The 21,322-nt window shown below is 43.6% G+C and overlaps 1 protein-coding gene across 3 annotated transcripts; it reads right to left on the bottom strand.

The window, feature by feature from the left end:
* Positions 1 to 536: 536 nt before the first annotated feature.
* On the bottom strand, positions 537 to 20,808 carry LOC139582933 (uridine-cytidine kinase-like 1). Of its 3 annotated transcripts, none has more exons than XM_071413417.1 (16): positions 20,638 to 20,808; positions 20,129 to 20,155; positions 19,384 to 19,589; positions 16,843 to 16,949; positions 15,852 to 16,022; positions 13,284 to 13,355; positions 9,844 to 10,033; positions 9,624 to 9,685; positions 6,477 to 6,496; positions 5,614 to 5,712; positions 5,362 to 5,455; positions 5,191 to 5,253; positions 4,539 to 4,661; positions 4,024 to 4,131; positions 2,608 to 2,764; positions 537 to 998 (listed from the first exon to the last, which is right to left on the bottom strand). In XM_071413417.1, the coding sequence occupies exons 1-16, from the start codon at positions 20,727 to 20,729 to the stop codon at positions 937 to 939; spliced, it is 1,653 nt and encodes a 550-aa protein (XP_071269518.1). In that variant the 5' UTR covers positions 20,730 to 20,808; the 3' UTR covers positions 537 to 936. The 3 variants fall into 3 exon arrangements, with proteins under 3 accessions (XP_071269518.1, XP_071269519.1, XP_071269520.1); XM_071413418.1 differs by lacking the exon at positions 6,477 to 6,496 and adding an exon at positions 7,287 to 7,303; XM_071413419.1 differs by lacking the exon at positions 13,284 to 13,355 and having other exon boundaries at positions 20,638 to 20,794.
* Positions 20,809 to 21,322: the final 514 nt, after the last annotated feature.

The raw sequence follows: 21,322 nt of genomic DNA on the forward strand, positions 1-21,322 counted from the left end.
AAAATCTGCATCAACCAACCTATAATATATAAATGAGGGGAAACCTAATAAAATCTTTATAATAAAAACAGCCTCAAGCACTAAATAATGCTCCCAACTCAAGTCGATCATCTTAAACCATAAAAAATGTACTTTTTTGCCTGAGACTTTTGTCACAGCTAAGGCAACAGCACACAATCTCCAGAGAGGACAGTCCATAATGTCCATAGATGTATATTAACTAATACACTCAGGCAATGTTAAGCTTAAAGCTACCCATGAGCTATACTACCTTATATTTTCACTACCTACCTGGTCCATTGTACCCTCAGTCTAACTTGCTCCTCTCAGTTATAATACAAAGTCTCCCTGTGCATAACAATGGTCATCGCCATTATATTCACACATGTTATTCAAGCACAGCTGAGACATGGCACTAACAGCCACAGACTGTCCTACTCTCATCTTCCCTGATTTCATACTGTGGTGTGATTTGTCATCTTAACTATTTCTATGGGTCCACTCAATAGGAAAACATCAAAAGGTCTAGAAAATGGTCATCCTTCAACCCAACAGAGGCTTTTTATTTCTCTTGATTCTTTCTCCAACCTGCTGCGTCAACAAAAATCAAACAAGCAAAATCTCAAATCAAGTATTTTTATCAGTGGATAGATAGATATGTATGTATGGGCTAATGGGCATCGCTAGCAAAGCTAGGCTAATATCACGTTTCCTCCTCAGGAGAGTATGACCTTATGACCTTTCACCCTGATCAGAGAGGGTAGAGTTGGCACAGGGGCAGTGCCCAGGACATCATGTAATGATAAGCAGCAGAGGGGCGCTGACTGAGGGGGAATCTTTAGCACTTAGGAACTGGTCAGTGGTTGGCTGGCATGGCTAAGTGCTTGTGTGATGCGCCCTCCCCCTCAGCAAAACTTCAGCTCAGTAGTCCATCCGTTAATCACTCTCGGTCCAGTCCGAGGGAGTGTCCGTCCCAAAGTAACGGTCCCCGAAATTACCTGGGGGAGAGAAGAGAGAGCAGTCAGTCATATTGTCATTGTGAATACATGAGTTGGACTAGCGTCAGTGAGAATTGTGTGATCAGTGGCAGTGCTGATGGAACATATGGGTTACCCCAGCTATCAGCTGGCTCATTCATCCCCCCCTCTCCCCTGTAACTATTCCCCAGGTCATTGCTGTAAATGAGAATGTGTTCGCTGTCAACCTATGATAAAATAAGGGTTAAATAAAAAATGTAAAACGTCAGTCTGGGGTGATTCATAACAAAGCCCATCTACTTGGGCCTGAATGGCCTTATTCTAAAAATGGATTTAATAAATAAAAATCCTCAGCAATCTACACATAATACCCCATAATGACAAAGGGAAAACAGCTTTTTAGAAATGTGTACATATTTATTACAAATAACAGAAATACCTTATTTACATAAGTATTCAGACCCTTTGATATGAGACTCGAAATTGAGCTCAGGTGCATCCTATTTCCATTGATCATCTTTGAGATGTTTCTACAACTTGGAGTCCACCTGTGGTAAATTAGGACAACCATCTCTGCAGCACTCCACCAATCAGGCCTTTATGGTAGAGTGGCCAGACAAAAGACACTCCTCAGTAAAAGGCACATGACAGCCCGCTTGGAGTTTGCCAAAAGGCACACAAAGATTCTCTGGTCTGATGAAACCAATATTGAACTCTTTGGCCTGAATGCCAAGCATCACGACCGGAGGAAACCTGGCACCATCCCTACAGTGAAGCGTGGTGGCAGTATCATGCTGTGGGTATGTTTTTCAGCGGCAGGGACTGGGAGACTGGTCAGGATTGAGGGAAAGATGAACAGAGCAAAGTACAGAGAGATCCTTGATGAAAGCCTGCTCCAGAGTGCTCAAGACCTCAGACTGGGGCGAAGGTTCACCTTCCAACAGGACAACGACCCTAAGCACAAAGCCAAGACAACGCAAGAGTGGCTTCGGGAAAAGTCTCTGAATGTCTTTGAGTGGCCCAGCCAGAGCCCGGACTTGAACCCGATCGAACATCTCTGGAGAGACCTGAAAATAGCTGTGCAGCGACGCTCCCCATCCAACTTGACAGAGAGGATCTGCAGAGAAGAATGTGAGAAACTCCCCAAATGCAGGTGTGCCAAGATTATAGCGTCATACCCAAGAAGACTCAAGGCTGCAATCACTGCCAAAGGTGCTTCAACAAAGTACTGAGTAAAGGGTCTGAATACTTATGTAAATGCGAGCAGTTTTAATTTTTTTTAAATAAATTATCAAACATTTCTAAAAACCAGTTTTTGTTTTGTCATTATAGGGTATTGTGTGTATATTGATGTGGAAAAAAACGTTAATACATTTTTGAATTAGGCTCTAACCTAACAAAATAATTCAAGGGGTCTGAATACTTTCCGAAGGCACAATCTGGAAGTTTTTAACTTGTGATTTGGTCATACCACTAATGATCAGTCACACCACAAACAGCAGACTCACTAGATCTGCATTAGGACACCGCTTGCACACCGCTTTGAAGGAAAAACCGCATTAAGTGAGAGTGACTGAGAACAACGTGTGTGAGAGAGCGAGACAGACCGATAGATAGCAGAAGCACCCACCAATGCCAGGGATGATGTGGAACTCGTTGTTGACCTTCTTATCGACGGCCGTGGTGATAATGCGGACCTTAGGGAAGGCGTAGGCCACAGAGTGGACGCCCATCTCAGCCATCAGTAGAGACAACAGGAAAATTTTATCCTCCTGGACATCATGGTCCTACACAAGGTGACAGACATATGCAAATTGTGACCTTTAATCACGATTGAAGAAAGAGTGGTGGTTAGTGGGAAGTTTCTGTGACAGTAGCACAATATGTAAGGGGAGCGAGGCAGCCACTTCCAGACCTGTTGGGATCTCAAGCTCTTCCCATTCCCACTGCTACCGGTCAAAAGGGACTCCTTAGTCTGATAGGTCTTCTGCACTCATCACATACTTCAACCAATGCTTCCAGTAAAAACACACACCTCCATGACTATCTTTTAAAGCTAGAATCTTTATTCGAAACATTAACAAAGCGGTCACCCCGCCTCTGTTTTGGTAAGAAGCTGAGGGACGGACCTGGAGAAATGTAACCATTCAAATCCAGAGACTGAGCTACGGATGCAAAGACTGACCATCCATGATATAAATTATAGTTTTAACCATGTTATGAGGCTATACAGTGAATGTTTACATTTACAATGTTTACAAACATTGGTGTAAAAGAGGCTTATATATATATATATATATTTTGGGTTATGATGGGGTACGACAGTTGAACTAAACTCATGAGGCATTTATAAAAGTTAAATTCTTCAAGAATCAATGGGTATGTATAATTACTTTATAAGTCCAAAAATGTATGCAGCAACTAAAGATTCTAGCTTTAAAAAGAGGTAGTCATGGAGGCAGTAAAGTTTGCTTTCGGAGAACAAACAAAAACCACAGACTTTGGTTGCCACAGTGGATGGCGATAATTCTCCCCAGATGTTTACATTTCACAAGGGGCGAAGGCTAAAAGCACAGGACCTGTACATTTAGAACTTTAGTCTTATCACAATGAGGAAACAGGACCTCAAACTCGCTGGACTCAAACTGTGTTTTATGACGGTAAACAAGCATCCCGATCTCTCCTTAATCTCCTGCTGCTGTAGCCATCCAGTCTCCACTAGCAAAGCTGCTGCCCTGCCATCCCAACAACCAACAAGGACAACTCTGCTATCTCAACAACCAACAAGGACAAGGCCTAGTCTGCCATCTGTCATGTTCAGCCATGTCTCAGGGGTAACCAACATTATCTGGATGCAGAACCATAGGTAAACCCCCAAGCCCTAACGTCTCCTCAACATAGGTGTGTGGTGGTGAAGACAAACATGAGAATATAAGACTTCTACTAGAAACTACTATTACATTTAAAAATTCAACTATAATACCCGACTAATGCTGAATAGACTAGACCAGAGGAGTAGAATGAGGTAGAATAAAGTAGAACTGACCAGCAGCACCCGGACGGCCATGAGAGCAGCAGCCCCAGTGGACACAGTGCTGTCCATCAGGATAACATAGTCCTCACTGATGTCCTTAGGCAGACGCAGGTAGTGGAGCTGGACAGGGGCGATAGGAAATGTTAATACAATGGGACGTTTTATACAATGGTTTTCATTTGGGCATTTTATGAACTTAAAATGTCACATTTTGAGCATCTGTGGTGAATGAAACCAGTAAAGCTGAAGAAAGAAGGTCCAAAGCTTGAAGGCTATAGCTGGCATAGACATCACACACACAGTATATCTCCAAAGTATGGCTGGTCTGCTATTCTGATGAGGCAGTGAACCTGAGGTCAATGAGGCTAGTGTGTATCAGTTAGCCCAGAGACTGACACCTAGCCTTGAATGAAGTCACTCCTGGTTTATGATCTTCGTGTTGAAGAGTTCATGTCTGGGTGTGTATGCAGCCTTACAGATAAGAGGGCCAAACTTTTTGAACAACATGACTGATTTCTGTGTGTTACCTCAGGCTCTCCAGTGTCATGGTTGGTCTGGATGAGGATCTTCCCCAGCCGAATGTCTTTACACACATGCATCAGTGCCTGCTCCATGGTCTCCCCTGCTCTCAGTATGGACACGCCTGTGATCTACACACACACACCATTGCATTCCAGGCTTTATACTCCTTCACAGTTTAGTTTATAAGTAAACTTCCATTGAGCAACCTGAAGGACCAGCATAGTGAGCACTCAGTGTTACCCAGCCTGATGGTAGGAGATAGACATCTGCAGTAGAGTAATACAGTCATAACAACCCTGTTGCCTAACAGAGCTGCTCCCACTGAGAGCCACTCAAACACATCACCATAAAAAGACTGGAATGAACGACCCTCTCAGGCCCATCCACACACTTTATGACTCAAGGGTTTTCACTGCAGGCGTCTAGTTAAACGAATGTTAACAATGCCTATAGTGCTTTATGTATGGTGATGAATAAAATGACTGGAGAGATAAACTAGTCTAATCACTGTACAATCTTCCAATAATTACAAGTAGCAAACAGAGTGATTGTGACAATGTAGCTGCAATGTAGTATCAGGGATGACATTGATACTTATTGCATTTTAGGGCCCAAAACCCTCTGTGAAAGTGGGGAGGTATCTGCATAGAGCCTTACCCTTTTACCACTGAGTCTCTTCCCTTCATAGATGGAACCTTGGGGAGTCTCCACTTGCACAGGCTAGAGAGGATGAGAGGAAAGGAAGAGAGAAGAGACCAGTGTTAGTGTCTGGTTGTGCAAGGCAATATAATATTGGCCATGCATCTGCAGGCATGCAGGGCCACTCACCTTGAGGGGCAGGAAGGAGAGGGCATGTTCTATCAGGAGCCTCATTAACCTCTTAGAGTAGAAGATGAACTCATCACGATTAGTGTCCTTATTCCTGCAGGCAGGCAGGCAGGCACACACACACCAGGGTTAGGGGACAGGGACTGAGCGTGAGGGGTGTGTGTGTGTATATTCATTATAAACTTGTGGCAGTGCAGAGTCAATGTTGAGAGGGTGATAAAACGGTGGTCACCCAGAGCTCTACGGCCTTACCTGATGATGGTGTGCATGCCGCGGACCTGTGGGGTGCTCTCCAAGACGCTGAGGGTCTTGGGTAGGGGCTGTCCCTGGTGGGCCGAGGCCAGAGCAGACCTACACAACAGAGAGACAGTCAGACCACTGTCTCCTGCTGGAGTGACCACAGTACAACAGACAACACTGCCCCCTGCTGGAGGGAGCACAGTACAACACAGACATCACATCAAATCAGGGGGACAAAGGTAAGATACCACTGGGATATTTTACGTTCCTCCTCGTAAACATGTATTGCAGTATGGTGGTCACAGATGCACAGCCAGGCAAAGTGGGGTGTGGGAATAGTGTACAGGTACTGGCAACAGCAATGCTTTAACAGGCTCCTCTCGCGCTGTCTGGAGCATATGGTACTTTCCCGGCTGACAATTCAACGTGACATCACTAGGACCATTTCAAATCTAGAAAATAACTATTACGTTGTACAGTTCTAAACAGTGTTTCTGTTGATAAATAGAAATGCCATAAAGCAATTGAGCACATTTCTATGTGTCCTGCATTGTTGTTGCCAATACAAGAAGCCAAGACAACTCACTCTCTAAATACTGTAGTACTGCACTGAAATTAGCCTTTTGAATGTATATATATCTGGTACCAAAATACAGGACAGTTAAGACTGTAGAAATCATAGCGAAAACTGAAAGAATCAAGCAAATTGGTTAAGAGGTAAATGAAAAACAATATCTTGGAAAAATAGCAATGACAGCAAACAAAGGTTGTTAGCTTTTTGTCAGGGGGCTATGTTACTAAATCATAAAAGAGGAGCAGATGAGAGGGGAGATAAAACTTAAGAGAAGGAGGAAGATGCAGGAGTTTATCCTCACATATCCCAGCGGAGCTTCCTCTGGAGAAGGTGACAAATATTCATTTTGCGAGAACAAGAGTGATGACAAAGAGGAGAGGAAAGAAAGAGGAAAAGAAAGAAAATACATCCCAATTAGACAGCAACAGGACAGAGTAGGGGCCCTATGATATCTGTGGAGGAGAAGCTGAGAGGTGTGACGGCCAGGGGCCAGGCTGAGAGGGGCTCCTGGGGGGGGGGGGTCAGGGCCCCTGTTCAGCTCAGCAAGGGGACGGCCTCAGGACCAGACGACATCACCATGGTTATGAGCTCTGACTGAGTAGTTAAAAAAGAATCATCTTTGCAACGGCCTTAGTGAGAGGTCATATGATAAACATGTAGGACTAAACTCAAGGTTATACTCCTTGGTTAATGTGACGTTAGCTTTTTGATCGTTCGGTAAAAAGGGATTCATTACATTAGCGGCTCCCAGCAGTTTTTTTTAGGTCTTAACCAGAGCTCAGTGGAACCATAGCGATGTCATCCTTCTGGTGTTAGCGATAGCTTTCATGACTGACGGTGTGGAAGAGGAGAAGAGGAGCTGCACAGACTCTCATTTAGCTTTACAAACATTTTCCTGGGCACCTTGATTAGTTGATCATGTCAACATCAGTGGGGGAAAAAATGCCAAAATGGTCAAATAAATAGTAACATGAGTATTCTGTCAGACTGGGCACATCTCCTTTTGTCCTTTCTGTGCTCTCTGAGCTTCTGCTGAGAGGAAACAGAATGAAAAGACAGAGGCAGCACGAGACAGAGACCGGTAGAGATATGAGGGGTGTGGCAGTCATACCTCACTGTGATTTCACGCTGAGACGGTTAGAGTGCATTATTCGGTCAGGGTTTAGCAAGTATTTGATTACAAACACACACACAGGGAGGAGAGAAATAAAAACAAAACTCATGAAATGAGACAAGCCATTCCAACCCTCCAAACAAAGCCAAATGTCCCCAGTCCCCACCGCCCTTTTAAATAAACAAACACCAGGCAATGATATTACATTCCCCTCCATTCCCCTCCATTTTGCCATGTTCCATCAGATAAGCTCAGTGCCTGAACCGGTACCTCTTTCTCTGTACAGGTTCTACTCCTGCATTAGATTAGGCTAAATTCTGCTGCTCTGATCTCACAACAAGGCCCAGTGCACAGCATGGGAATTTAATTTGAAATGTGAATTTTTTGGGCAATAATAAAAATTTAAAAAAGTCAAGTGTTCTGCTCCTTTTCCATATGGAAACCCCATGGAGGTGCATCATATTTGATTTACTCGTTTTATCCATTAGTCTGACAAACAAAATCGTTCCTACATAGTATCTAGTACATATCAAACAAAATGCCCCAAAGCTAATGGCAAAGTGTGGCATCCTAACCAAACCAGGGGGTTTCCTAACCAGAAGTACTATAGTGGGCCCAGTGGTAGTAGTCTTGCTATATGGAGGGTGCTATGGTTCATTAGGCTACAACAGGCCCTATCCTCATCAGTCACTCACTCTATGGAGGACGAGCTGCCGCTGTCTCCTCCCACTCGACACCATTCATTACTTGATCCACACAATGGCCTTTTATTAGAGATCCCTTAATCCACAAATCCTCACACAGACTATCTGCTTTTGCACACGCTTTTGCACACGCGGGTGAGACTCTGAACGTGAATGGCGTACACTTTAGACAGAAGTCACGTGATCACGCGTCACTCCCCACACAACCCTCTCCAAAAGAAATAAAGTACAGTGAGTCTGTTAAATATAATGTAACCGAGCACCTTTGAGCTTGTCTTTGAAACCTTCCATCTTATCTCTCTCTGTGACAGATGGTTTGTCATATTACAGTGATGATGGATCAGGACACCACAGGGCCACATACACTGAGTGTACAAAACATTAAGAACACCTGCTTTTTCCATGACAGACCGACCAGGTGAATCCAGCTGAACGCTATGATCCCTTATTGATGTCACTTGTTAAATCCACTTCATAATCAGTGTAGATGAAGGGGAGGAGACATGTTAAAGAATGATTTTTAAGCCTTGAGACAATTGAGACATGGATTGTGTGTGTGTGCCATTCAGAGGGTGAACGGGCAAGACAAAATATTTAAGTGCCATTGAACGGGGTATGGTAGTAGGTGCCAGGCGCACCGGTTTCTGTCAAGAACTGCAACCCTGCTGGGTTTTTCCATGTTCAACAGTGTCCCGTATGTATCAAGAGTGGTCCACCACCCAAAGGACATCCAGCCAACTTGATACAACTGTAGGAAGCATTGGAATCAACATGAGCCAGCATCCCTGTGGAACGCATTGGACACCTTGTAGAGTCTATGCCCTGACAAATTGAGACTGTTCTGAGGGGAAAAAGGAGGTGGGGTGCAACTCAATATTAGGAAGGTGTACCTAATGTTTGGTGTACTCAGTGTATATCATGATTTGTAGGGACTTAAAGGGGCTGTCTGACAACAGAGAGCACAGTGTTAAAGATGCCAGTTAGGATTTATGGGTCATGGCACTGACAGATAAGTTTGGTGTCCTTGACGCATGCATGTCCACACACAGGTGTGCCTTTCAGTTATAAATCCTCTCTTGTTACGTTCCCTTGGTGTACAGAGGGTTGGGTTCAGCCTGATACCAGAGACAGGCAATGTACATGACAAATTCATAACCTGTGGTGCTGAATCCCAGCCACTAGATGGGAGAAGTGAGGTGGGCAACTGGTTGGATCAACTTCTACTTGGAGACCAGCCTCTGGGAATTCAGGATTACCTTGGAACTACCAGATTGAAACAGTGCAGACAGGACAGCTATAGGAGTCTGCTGATCTTAATAATACATGTAGTCTTGAGAGATCCTATGAGAATGAGACTCGTCATTGATCATTAATCCAGTACTGACCCACCCATGTTGAGGGACAGGACAGGGTTCAGAGGTCATGGGTTAGGGCAGGAGTTTTTCCTGGTAGGGAAGGTGGTCAGGAAAAACTCCTGGCCCAAATCATGAACCATGGGATAGGGGTCATGCAAAAACTGAGCATGGTGTGAGCCGAAGAGACGACACCGTGGACAGAGATAGGTACATGCTTTTAGGTTAGGGTCTATGGGCAGAGGTATAGGAGATAAAAGCCTATTATTCACACATACCTTTTCAAGCTGACTGTGAACATGCTGCACAATCAGATCCAAGGCAACAAAGTTCTCGCCCCCTAAAATAATCAAACACACACGTATCTTTTATAGCAGAATCACTACAGATACCATTTGTAAAAAGTTTTTATTGTTCTGAATTTAATCTAAAGACTCTATACATAGAAGCAGTGTTTCTAACACACTGGTAGTATGCATCTACCTACAAGCCACTCACCCCTGGGGACCACAATATCCGCCACCTGCACAGTGGGTTCGATGTACTGCTCAAAAGACGGCTTGACGAACTTGTTGTACTGCTTGATGACCCCGTTGATGTCCCGGCCGCGGTCCGATATGTCCCTCTTCAGACGCCTGACCAGACGGATGTCTGAGTCGGTGTCCACAAACACCTTCATGTCCAGCAGCTGGGGGAGGAAGATGGACAGAGAGAAAGAGACAAAAGGGTTAAGAGAGGTCATGTACATAACCAATGGCAGAAGTTCTCAACATGACAGATCTGACTTTTAATAGGGCAGTGTTTGCCAGAGATGATCATTTCAAGTACGGAGTGTTGGGTAAATGCCCCCACAGCACCATTCAGGGTAACCCACCTACATGATGTCCTAGGGTCAAAATAAGTGAAATGGGAATCTGACGGCCTATTGGGTCTTTGAAGCTCTTTTCCTAAACACACATCAACAGAAATAGAAATACAGCTAGCCAGCCAGTCAGGGAAAACTAAAGCCAGAACTCAAAGCTCTAACCTCAGCAAAACTAAAGTGAGGAGGATTAATGGTCCAGCAGCACCACTGTATGTGACGGAGACACAAGAATAGGCAACCACTCAAAAACAAGAGCTATTGATGACTATCTGGCCATTGAGTGTTGGGAGTGTAAACTCAGAGAACCAATGAGACTGTCAGTCATTGGGAAAGTAAATCTGCTTCCTGACCAACCGGGCTAGCACAGCTGTCACCCTATAGGAGGAGGGGATGAGGAGTGGGGCTCCAGCCGCTCCACATGACAGACCATGCTAAGACAGACAGCAGGGATCAGACTCAGCCTTCCCCTCTATCGCTCTCTCTCTTACTGGAACCTCTGTCATTGGGGGAAAAACTAGAGCAGGGCAGTTTAGCAACGTTTTACATCACTGCAGCTTAAAGATGGCAGGTCATTGCCGGGCCAGAGCGGACCTGACGCTTGGTGTAGCCAGCACGGTAATGTTTGTTGGAGTCATGGCAAAGGGTTGAGAGGGAGCCAATTTATAGGAAAGTAAATAAACCGGTTGATAAGAACGTTTAGTACTAAGTGAGCCACAATTACAACAAAAATAATACAACACTTCTATTGAAAGAATAAAATTGAAAGTACATCCAGTTACCTGCATTGTTTGTTTGTCTTATCATCCTAGCCCAGCCTCTCTGTACAATAGCCGAATTGATAAATCACCCGGAACAGAAGTCCTTTGCCAATGTAAACACAATCACTCAGATTTTAATTTGTATGGATTTCTGTACACACACAGCACTGGTGGATCGAAGGGAAAAAAAGGGACCAAATCAACAGAACCATTAATAAAACAGTCTTGTTCATTCACTGGCACATGGACCAGACACTAGGGCTGGGAATTGCCAGGGACCTCACGATATCATCACCATCCTTAGTTGCTGATACGATATGCATTGCGATTCGATGTTCCAAACATATTGCTCACTCTGTCTGCTGCAGAGAGACAGAGCCATGAGAAAATGAGTGCTAAAAACAAATGGTCTCCCTATTTAAAGAGAAGATGGAGAACAAGCTATGAAAGAAAAATATTGTAGTTTTGGTTCAGGTACAGCCAACTAGCGCAAAAATAATATTGAGATATTGACAAAGAGATACATCGGCAAAAATAATATCCTGATGTGTAACTATCGATTTTTTTTTTACCCCATCACTACCAGATACACACCCTCTAGTTCAGGGGTCTCCAACAGGTCCACCTATGAGTAGCCCGCCAAACAATTCAGAAAGTATATGCCCTTTTCCCATCGGATGTGTTCTATTGCAAACTGTCATAAACAAATCTCACAAGTATCAGACACCGCAAGCTCCCAGGTACTATGTAATCAACGCAACACAGACATTATACCACACCTGGTTAGCCACTATTGGCTTAAAATGCCAAACCTCACAATATCTGCCAATTCATTTCCAGCAATATTGCCTGTCTGTTTGTGTGGTGCACACGTTTGTCTATATGCGCAGTGTAGCCAGTTGATGTGATAACCGTCTTCTGGGTTGACAGAAATGCTTTCCCCAAAACCTTCAATTAAATGTTAACTGCAAAGTAGGCTTACCTGGCAGAAGTCTATCATGAGTAAGTATACCGTCTCATTTGCATCTATTATTTGCTAACTTGTCCATGAAATGAGCAGCAGCAGTACCGAACCATCGCTAGACCGAGATATTAGACACATTCCTCGTGCGCTAGATGTGCAATTAAAAATGGGAATTACACTCAAATCAATTTGTTTTCCATTTTCCAAATTGTCTTCTGATGGGATTTAACCATGGACATGGACCCAAAACATCTAATTTAGTGGTTTCTTTATGAACAATTGTAATTTTGATAGTGAAAAACTAAAACTAAATTAAATAATGAAAAATAAAAATTAGAAAATATACAAATATTTTATATACCCCCCCTTTATTAACCATTATTTTACCAGGTATATTGACACAAAACATAGTATACAAGATAAAGTAGTGCACTAAGGACCTGGGGAAGAGTTGCAGGGAAGAGAAGAATGTGCCTATTTGAAAGCTAGAAGAAAATATGTATAATTGTACTTAGCTACTTGAGAAAAAAAAAAGCAAAGTCCCGTCCATGCTAGAGAAGGTTGGAAACCCCTGCTCTAGTTATAATGAAGAGGGAAGGAGAATCCAAGGCAGGCTACAAGTCCAGGACAAATGCGATTAGGTCTATCTGGTCACCTCATGGATCATACTTGCCTAGATACCTCATGGATTTAGATGAGCCAACATGTTCTATGTGAAAAGTTGCTTACCTACGTTGTAATAAAGAGGACCAAGATAATCAAAGCTGACAAGGGCTGCCTGAAGAACTGCCATAAATTCTACTACAACAGTACTAGTAGTATTTTTGCTTTGTTCTAAAGGGAAATGATTTGTGCATTCTTCTCTGAAGAGAGCTGGGCTTCAGGTTAGTTATGTTTTACTCTAGCCAAGACTGCTGCAGTACTGGGTCCCCAACAACACCCCACCTCCCAGCCCCTCCATTTCTATCAGTCATTCCCCAGCCCAGTCACCCATAGTCAGCCCCTGCATGAAACCTAATCATAGCAGATAGCTGTGAGCAGGGGAAAGTAGAACAGTGAATACAGAGCCATCCAGCAGAGAGAATCCATCTAATTTCCCTGAATCTGCTTCAGGATGGCAGCGGCACTCCATTAATCAGCCTGGCTGGCATCTCTGCAGCATGGCAGAGTAATTAATCAGGTCTGCTAGGCTGGTGGGGTAAGAGGGAGGGAGAAGAGAGGAGCAGGAAAAAGAGAGCAGGGAGAGAGGAATGACTGGAGACCAGAGAGAAGAAACAGTACTGTAGAAAGGAAAAGTGAGCATTTCATCTTCTTACACTCACCTTAAAGCAGGTTAAAATAACAGCCTCACCTTCAAAAGCTCCTTGTTGGCAAACGCCAGAATCCCCTCAAATATGACAACATTGGCACCGTAGACAGTTTTCTGAAGAAAAAAACCCCACACACCATTAAAGAGTTTCTCACCACACAAAGCAGATTATTATGTACAGTGTACATAATTAGACAGACAGCATATGGCAGAACGGGGACTGGGCCAGGCTTCCCAGGACTTATGAAAGATGTGCCCACCAGGTGTGCCAGGTAAGGGCGTGGGCAAATGGCTGGCAGAGGGAGACCGGTGGGTTGACGAGGTGTAAGGGCCTTGTCAGCACCCCTCTGCTGTTCTGTCAGCACCACGTTCACAGCTAAACTAAAAAAAATTGTGCGCCGCTCCAAATCTCCCCCTCCTCCCCCTCTTTCTTCCAGCCTATCCCCCTCTGATTAACAGCCCTTTGTTTGCTGTAATTACCACTGCAGCTATCTGATGTGATTTTTTTGTTTGTACCACAGAAAGTAATCCCTGAGGTGGCTGAGCAGAGCAGGCCCAACTGACACGTTAAGATCTGATGTTATCATAATTAAAAATCAAGATGTCCCAAAACAAGAGATGGACTGTCAGTGACTCAAAAGGCCCATATTTAACCGTGTGTGTGTGTCAGACGCGGAGCATAGACATGTATCACTCAGGTAGTACTGCCTAGTCAGGGAGCTACAGATTGTCACGATCCCATTCCAGGAGTCTGACGAGCTCAGAGCTGCAGTGAATGACCAGGCTACCTCTGTATTGATCAGAGAAAGAGCATCTCATACAGAGAGAGAGGGATAGTGGTCATGTTTCATTCATTTATCACATTATTACCCCCTGGTGATAGCAAACTGGTTTTTGTTACAAGTAATGTTATTGTTTTCCTGGATAGCTGTACTTCTTTCAGCCATGAAATTGCATTGAGTCTTGAGGATATGAAAGTAAACATTAAAAACGCAAAATGCAATTCTCATAACATACTCCTTGTTGATAGTCAATACATGCAGTGGTTTAAAATTCATACAAGCATTTTCTTTGTGATTACTGCTGAGACACCAAAGACAATCATTGAAAGTGTCTTGACACACATACTCATTCCAGGGTTTCTCTTTATTTTTACTATTTTCTACATTGTAGATGAATAGTGAAGCCATCAAAACTATGAAATAACACATATGGAATCATGTAGTAACCAAAAATAAATAAAAAAAGTGTAAACAAATCTAAATATATTTTATATTGGAGATTCTTCAAAGTAGCCACCCTTTGCCTTGATGATAGCTTTGCACTCTTGGCATTCTCACAACCAGCTTCATGAGGTAGTCACCTGGAATGCATTTTAATTAACAGGTGTGCCTTCTTAAAAGTGAATTTGTGGAATTTCTTTCCTTAATGTGTTTGAGCCAATCAGTTGTAACAAGGTAGGGGTGGTATACAGAAGATAGCCCTATTTGGTAAAAGACCAAGTGCATATTATGGCAAGAACAGCTCAAATGAGCAAAGAGAAATGACAGTCCATCATTACTTTAAGACATTAAGGTCAGTCAATGCGGAACATTTCAAGAACTTTGAAAGTTTCTTCAAGTGCAGTCGCAAAAACCATCAAGCGCTATGATGAAACTGGCTCCCATGAGGACCGCCACAGGAAAGGAAGACCCAGAGTTACCTCTGCTGCAGAGGATAAGTTCGTTACCAGCCTCAGAAATTGCAGCCCAAATAAATGCTTCAGAGTTCAAGTAACAGACACATCAACTGTTCAGAGGAGACTGCGTACATTTTATCAATTCCATTTACTTTTGATACTTAAGTATATTTAAAACCAAACACTTTGACTTTTACTCAAGTAGTATATTATTGGGTGACTTTCACTTTTACTTTAGTCATTTTCTATTAAGGTATCTTTACTTTTACTCAAGTATGACAATTGACTACTTTTTCCACCAATGTAGATTTCCACAACGTTTTTCACGTTGCTAGCAAGGTTGTTATAACCAAATTAAATATTTGTTACAAAAAATTATTGTTCTCACATATTACAGTTATTTAACACTGTAAATCATAAGAATCATAAGTCATAGACCGTTCTCTCTGCTATAGCACGGCAAGTGTTACCAGAGTGCCAAGTCTAGGTCCAAAAGGCTTCTTAACAGCTTCTACCCCCAAGCCATAAGACACGTGAAAAGCTAACCAAATGGCTACCCAGACTATTTGCATTGTCCCCCCAACCCAACCCCAGTTTTATACTGCTGCTACTCTGTTTATTAGCCATGCATAGTGACTTTACCTCTACCTACATATTACCTCGACTAACCGGTGCCCCCACACATTGACTCTGTACCAGTACCCCCTGTATATTGCCTCACTACTGTTATTTTTAATGTTGCTCCTTAATTATTTGTCATTTTATTTATTTTCTCTCTTAAAACTGCATTGTTGGTTAAGGGCTTGTAAGTAAGCATTTCACTGCAAGGTCTACACCTGTTGTATTCGGTGCATGTGAAAAATAACATTTGATTTGAATGCGTGGTTTTGGGTGGATTATTGCTTTAAGACAATTTACTGAGTCTGCCTTACCCACTCCTTGCGGCGGCAGTGAGAAGTGAAGTCGTAGACGGGTACTTTGATGCTCTTGCCCTTCTTCAGCTTCCTCAGAACAGTCACCAGCAACTCAAAGTCAAAGGCCTCTGGGTGATCAAAGTTATACTCATTCTTAGCTGCCAGCTCCTGCTCATCTTTGGTCAAAACCTGGGGGGGAGAAACAAGGTCACGATTCAGGAATTCAATTACACTCTTGCCTGACCTGCATTTGTGTAGATCTGAGAGGATTGGATTGGTTGAAGCAATATGGCAAACATTACACCTAGCCTATCAAAGGGCAAGATGGAGCTATTTTAATAGCCCTGCTGTTCGTGCCTTTGCGATGTGCACAGGTACCTAGGTGTGGGGGCCTATTTGGCCAACAAAGCATGAGTTGTTAGAGCCATTCCCTTGTCACCTAAAAAAACAACATGGCTGCTACAGAAAAACATACTTAAAAGCAATCGACTTTTGTTTCCAACACAGCTAGGGACATAATTGACATGAATGATTCCATTAGTTCCCTCATTGGTTAGGAGTTTAAAGCTAAATAAAAGCTAAAATCAGGGTTAATTACTGACCTTTTGGAGGGTTGTGGACAGAGCGGGGTACACACTGCTTCACTGATCAAGTTAAGCAGAGGCAACTTTCTTTAACAACAGGGAACCAATTCAATCAATCTATTGGAGCAGCTGCAGTGGTCTCAGAATGCTATTGAGTTGAGTGGTTCTGTCTGGGTAGACTGAGGATATCTCTCGAGGGTACTGATAGTTCTGTGCTCCCTAGGTGTTGCTGCCTCTATACTAAATCTGAGGGGGAGCCAATAAAGCATTCAGCATGAAGCGGGTCATGACATTACATTCATTGGCTAGTTTACCTTCAACAGAATGTCTTATAAGTATACCCAGGAGTTATTCCTGAACCTGTGACCTCACCAATGATAAACTCCAGGCCATACTTATAAACATAGCATATTATGCAAGTTTACCTTATAGAATGAGTCCATGGAGAGGAGGACCACCCAGGGAACATCTAGAGCCTCGATGATCTTATTGGCCACCGTGGTTTTCCCAGAAGCACTTCCTCCACAGAGGCCTGCAGGAAGAAACATGAGGGGGTAAGACAGGGCTCCTGACAAACGTACACTAGGAATCCAAAACAACAACCCTGGGAGTAAATCCAACAATACATGCTGTGGTTGTGAAAACCTGGATGCAGTGCTTGTAGTGTCTGCTTCTGCACAGGCAGTGGGGAACCCCTATTATAATGTACTGAATACATAAACCAGAGAGGTGCACATAACACAGGGTGCAGTTCAAAACTGCTGAGTTAGGCTATAAACGTGCACAGACAAAATATTCAAGATAACAAAATGGAACTGAAAACTGTCTAGATAAGCCCGTTTTCAAAATATTTTACTTCGAATTGAGCTATGTTGCCACAACAAATGAAACTCAGCCATCAGACTAACTGACACAGAATATGAAGCAACCCATCCAGCAAATGAAATTAAATCTGTCTGGAATTGTTGCCTAGAGACAATAACAAACAGCTCTGGCTCTGATGATTCAGGGCTCCTTTTATGTGCTTACCATCTCTCCTCTCCCTCGGACCTCTGAGGCAGGTTGGTTATTGTACATGAGCAGACTTTCTAACCTTTCATCAACAGAAGCAGAGTGCTGGCCAGAGCAGAACAGCAGGATGGCCTTTTTACAGGAATCATCAACCAAAGCACATCCAAGTGTGAAACGTAACCAGTCAAGTCCGGCTCATTGAAAGTAACAGATTGCGTATTAAAGATAGCCTTTGTCTCAGTCAGCAGCACTCAAGCCAATCAGATGTGTTTAAACAAAGTATGGTCCGGCTGGGTAATTCATACACATGGTTCATTTCATTATGGTGTGTAAAGCTTACAGGGGTGCCTTACTGGGATGATCAGAAGGACCCCGGCCAAATGTAGAATATAAGCTACAACCTAAGCTAGCATGGAGGATGCCCTGAGCACTGATGATGAGATCCTATTATTTTAGGATTTCTGAAAACCTTTTTCAAAATGTCTCTTCAATTTCCACACTGCCTATCAACTCTCCAGGACAATGTCTGGTGACTGACCATTGCCGTGCATGTCATTTCTGTTCATTAAGTTGAGTTTGAGGTTTGAGTTTGCAGGTAATGAGTCATGACAATTAGAGCCCTGCACAGGCATGAATTTTCAGCAACTATAGTACTACCCATGCCTACCACTTTCAGGCCCTACCCTACCCAAGCCTGATTTCTTCTGTTAAATTTAAGGCCCTACCCGAAACAACTTTCTCCATTAGTAAAACCATTAACTGCTCCTCTCTGTCTGTTACTTGCTCCATGTGCAGGCAGCTCGCTCTTCATGCACACTGCTAATGGAGGCACTGAGTCTGAGTAACCATAGCAATGGCTCGCTTGGACTGCTCTGCCAGAGATATTAGAGAAAGGAGATATGACTCAAATTGGGCAATGTATGGAGAAACGTATAACACCCCACCCAGCAGACTGTCGACCAATCGCGTTCACGTTGTCATGCTGCGCCATGTGGTTACTGAGCTAATTGTCACGCAATCCCTTCTCAACGTTAGGGTATGAGTCGAGAAACCTGCCTACTTTCCTCGAAAGTACGTAATGTCACGATTCGAAAGCTCACAGATAATTTACTTCTCACACTTCGGAAACGGTTTGTAATGTTGTACTTACTGTTGACGAAATTCATGCTAATGTTGGGTTTTTGAGCTAGCGCCCAATTGACTCCCATTCACTCCTTGAAGGAGAGCTCTCCTTGTCCCAGAGTTGCCTAGAATGCACCGTGCAGCCCATTGTCGTACCATGGGCACCGTACACAATGGGCGTTGATACGATTTCAATGGAGTTTCCCATCTCCTCAAAAGTATCTCTGGCTCATGGCGCAGTGGTCTAAGGCATTGCTGTCTGAGCCACTAGAGATCCTGGTTCGAGTCCAGGCTCTGCCGCAGCCGGCCGCACAATTGGCCCAGCGTCGTCCGGGTTAGTGGAGGGCTTGGCAGGCAGGAATGTCCTTGCCCCATCGCGCACTAGCGACTTCTGTGGTGGGCCGGGCGCAATGCACGCTGACACGGTCGCCAGGTGTACGATGTTTCCTCTGACACATTGGTGTGGCTGGCTTCCGGGTTAAGTGGGCATTGTGTCAAGAAGCAGTGTGGCGTTGGGTTGTGTTTTGGAGGACGCACGGCTCTCGACCTTCGCCTCTCCCGAGCCCGTACGGGAGTTGCAGCGATGAGACAAGACTAACTACCAATTGGATACCACGAAATTGGGTAAAAAATAAAGAATATATATATATATATATTTTAAAGTACCTGCTCAACAATCAAAGAGACATGAGAGCATTTAGCTGTTAGCTTCTTCTGGTCACTCTAAACTCCGACAAAACTCAAGGAACATTATAATTTAAAGTATAATGTTGGGGCCTTTCGGGCTCGGGTAGCCGAGCACTAATAACAATGTCAAATGACAGCTCTCTTACCAATAACGAAAGCCTCTTTGAAGGTGGTCCCAGTGACATTGTACCAGGGGGGCCTTCCTGCAGTGTAGATTGTCCTCTTGTTGGTCCTCAAGAGAGGTGGCTCAGTCTTGCTCTGGCTGGTGGTCCGTTTCCGTGGAGACAGTGAGGGGGTCAGAGGGCAGCGGGGGTGTTTCGGAAGACTGCCCAGAGAATCATCTCCACTGCCACTGGTGAACAACAATAACACAAGGGACAAAAAGGTTAGTTCCGCTCAAATTCTGCCTAGTCATTATTTAGCGCGCTTCACTGGATAACCCATAACCCAGATTTTCCATTGAAGAGGATTGTATTATAGCTATTAACTATGATTAATCTGTGACATGAATCACTTCAAACATCCACTCACAAAAGCCATCATATCCATATATGCCATCAGAGATGCCGTTTAAGCTCATGCCTGCCCCATGATGATGATCAGGACAATGATCTGGGCAATTTGATTACAATGTGTCTGTCCTGTGGAGAGAAAAGAGAGGGGGTCCATACACTCGAGGAACCCTCATCAGTAGCGCTCCGCAGTTCTGTACTGTCTGTGTAAGTGAGGGAGAATGGGGGAAAACTTGACCACCCTCTCCAGGAAATCACACAGTTGCTGGGGGGGCATGGGGCAGGCACTCGCATGAGTAAGGCTGTCATCATTTGGTCAAAGAGAAAATCGAAATGTGTGACAACAGCTGGACTGTATGTCTAAAACTGATTTCCTTACCTACTTTTCCTCTTCACCTGAACTGATCTGAAAACACAGGACAAGTGAAAAAATGTTGGTAATTCAAATAGGCGAAGGAGAGAAATACACGTTAGACTATTGAAATGAACACCTGGATGTTCATTTTCACTGTTGTTGCTCTGTTATAATGCCAACTCGGCATCTGAGATCTGAATCATTGCACCCACATTCACTGCCACGTCTATGTGACTGTGCATTAGCTAACGTTTGCTAATGTAGCATTAATGAAGCATTATTCTAGCCGGCTGGCTAGCTAATTCATTGAGTACATACACCATAACTAAGCAACATACTTAGCTTGCTTCCATCGTTGTAGCTGAGATATTGAGTATAAGTTACCAGAAATAATTTATTTCAAATAAATATTAGCTGTGCCTGGCTAATGATAGCTGACTGGTTAGCATGCCAACCCACAAGACACACTCTGTCGGCCTGTCTCTGTATTGCTATCTTTGTTAGCCTGAAACATATCAATTATTTATACATACCTGTCAGATCTAGACATCGACCGGTCTTCTTCTTTCTCCCCCTCTTCTTTTTGTGGCATCTGGACATCGTTTTGGTTCATTTTCATTGCCATGTTTCCATCTCGTACACACCGGAGACCGCGCGTAAACAAACACCGGATGAAGCGTCCTGACGTCACCTTTTGTGTACATGTGCGTGCGTGGAGTGCGCTCCAGCCTCACTTTACCGAGGTAAAACCAGCTTCAAATTGGATATTCGCGCATTCAAACCTCAATAGCTTTCAAACCACTTGAGCCACAAACTCTAAATAAGTGTCATGATGTTGGAAAAATTGCGCACAGCATTGCACAGGTATTTTTTTTTCACGATTTGGACATTAATTCGCTTTCCAAAGGTAATAAACACCTGGAAATGTGAACAGCATTTTGCATTCCTATTTGAATTAGTTAGGGAGCATAAACAAAGTACAAACTTTTTTACAATCCAATGTCAATAGCTCATTGGTCATGTGACCTACTTGACTTTAGAATTTCAATAGCTCCTTGGTCATGTGACCGACTGATCTCAAACAAGGTTCAGAATGTCCACTCAGTGGGCCTACACATTTCACACCCTTTGTTTTGTCCATTTTCATCTCACACGTTTTTACATACATTTTTCAGAATGTTACATTTCATTAGCTCCTTGGTCAGCTATAGGGGATTT

Source organism: Salvelinus alpinus, chromosome 8 (genome assembly GCF_045679555.1).
Source record: "Salvelinus alpinus chromosome 8, SLU_Salpinus.1, whole genome shotgun sequence".
Classification (NCBI taxonomy): domain Eukaryota; kingdom Metazoa; phylum Chordata; class Actinopteri; order Salmoniformes; family Salmonidae; genus Salvelinus; species Salvelinus alpinus.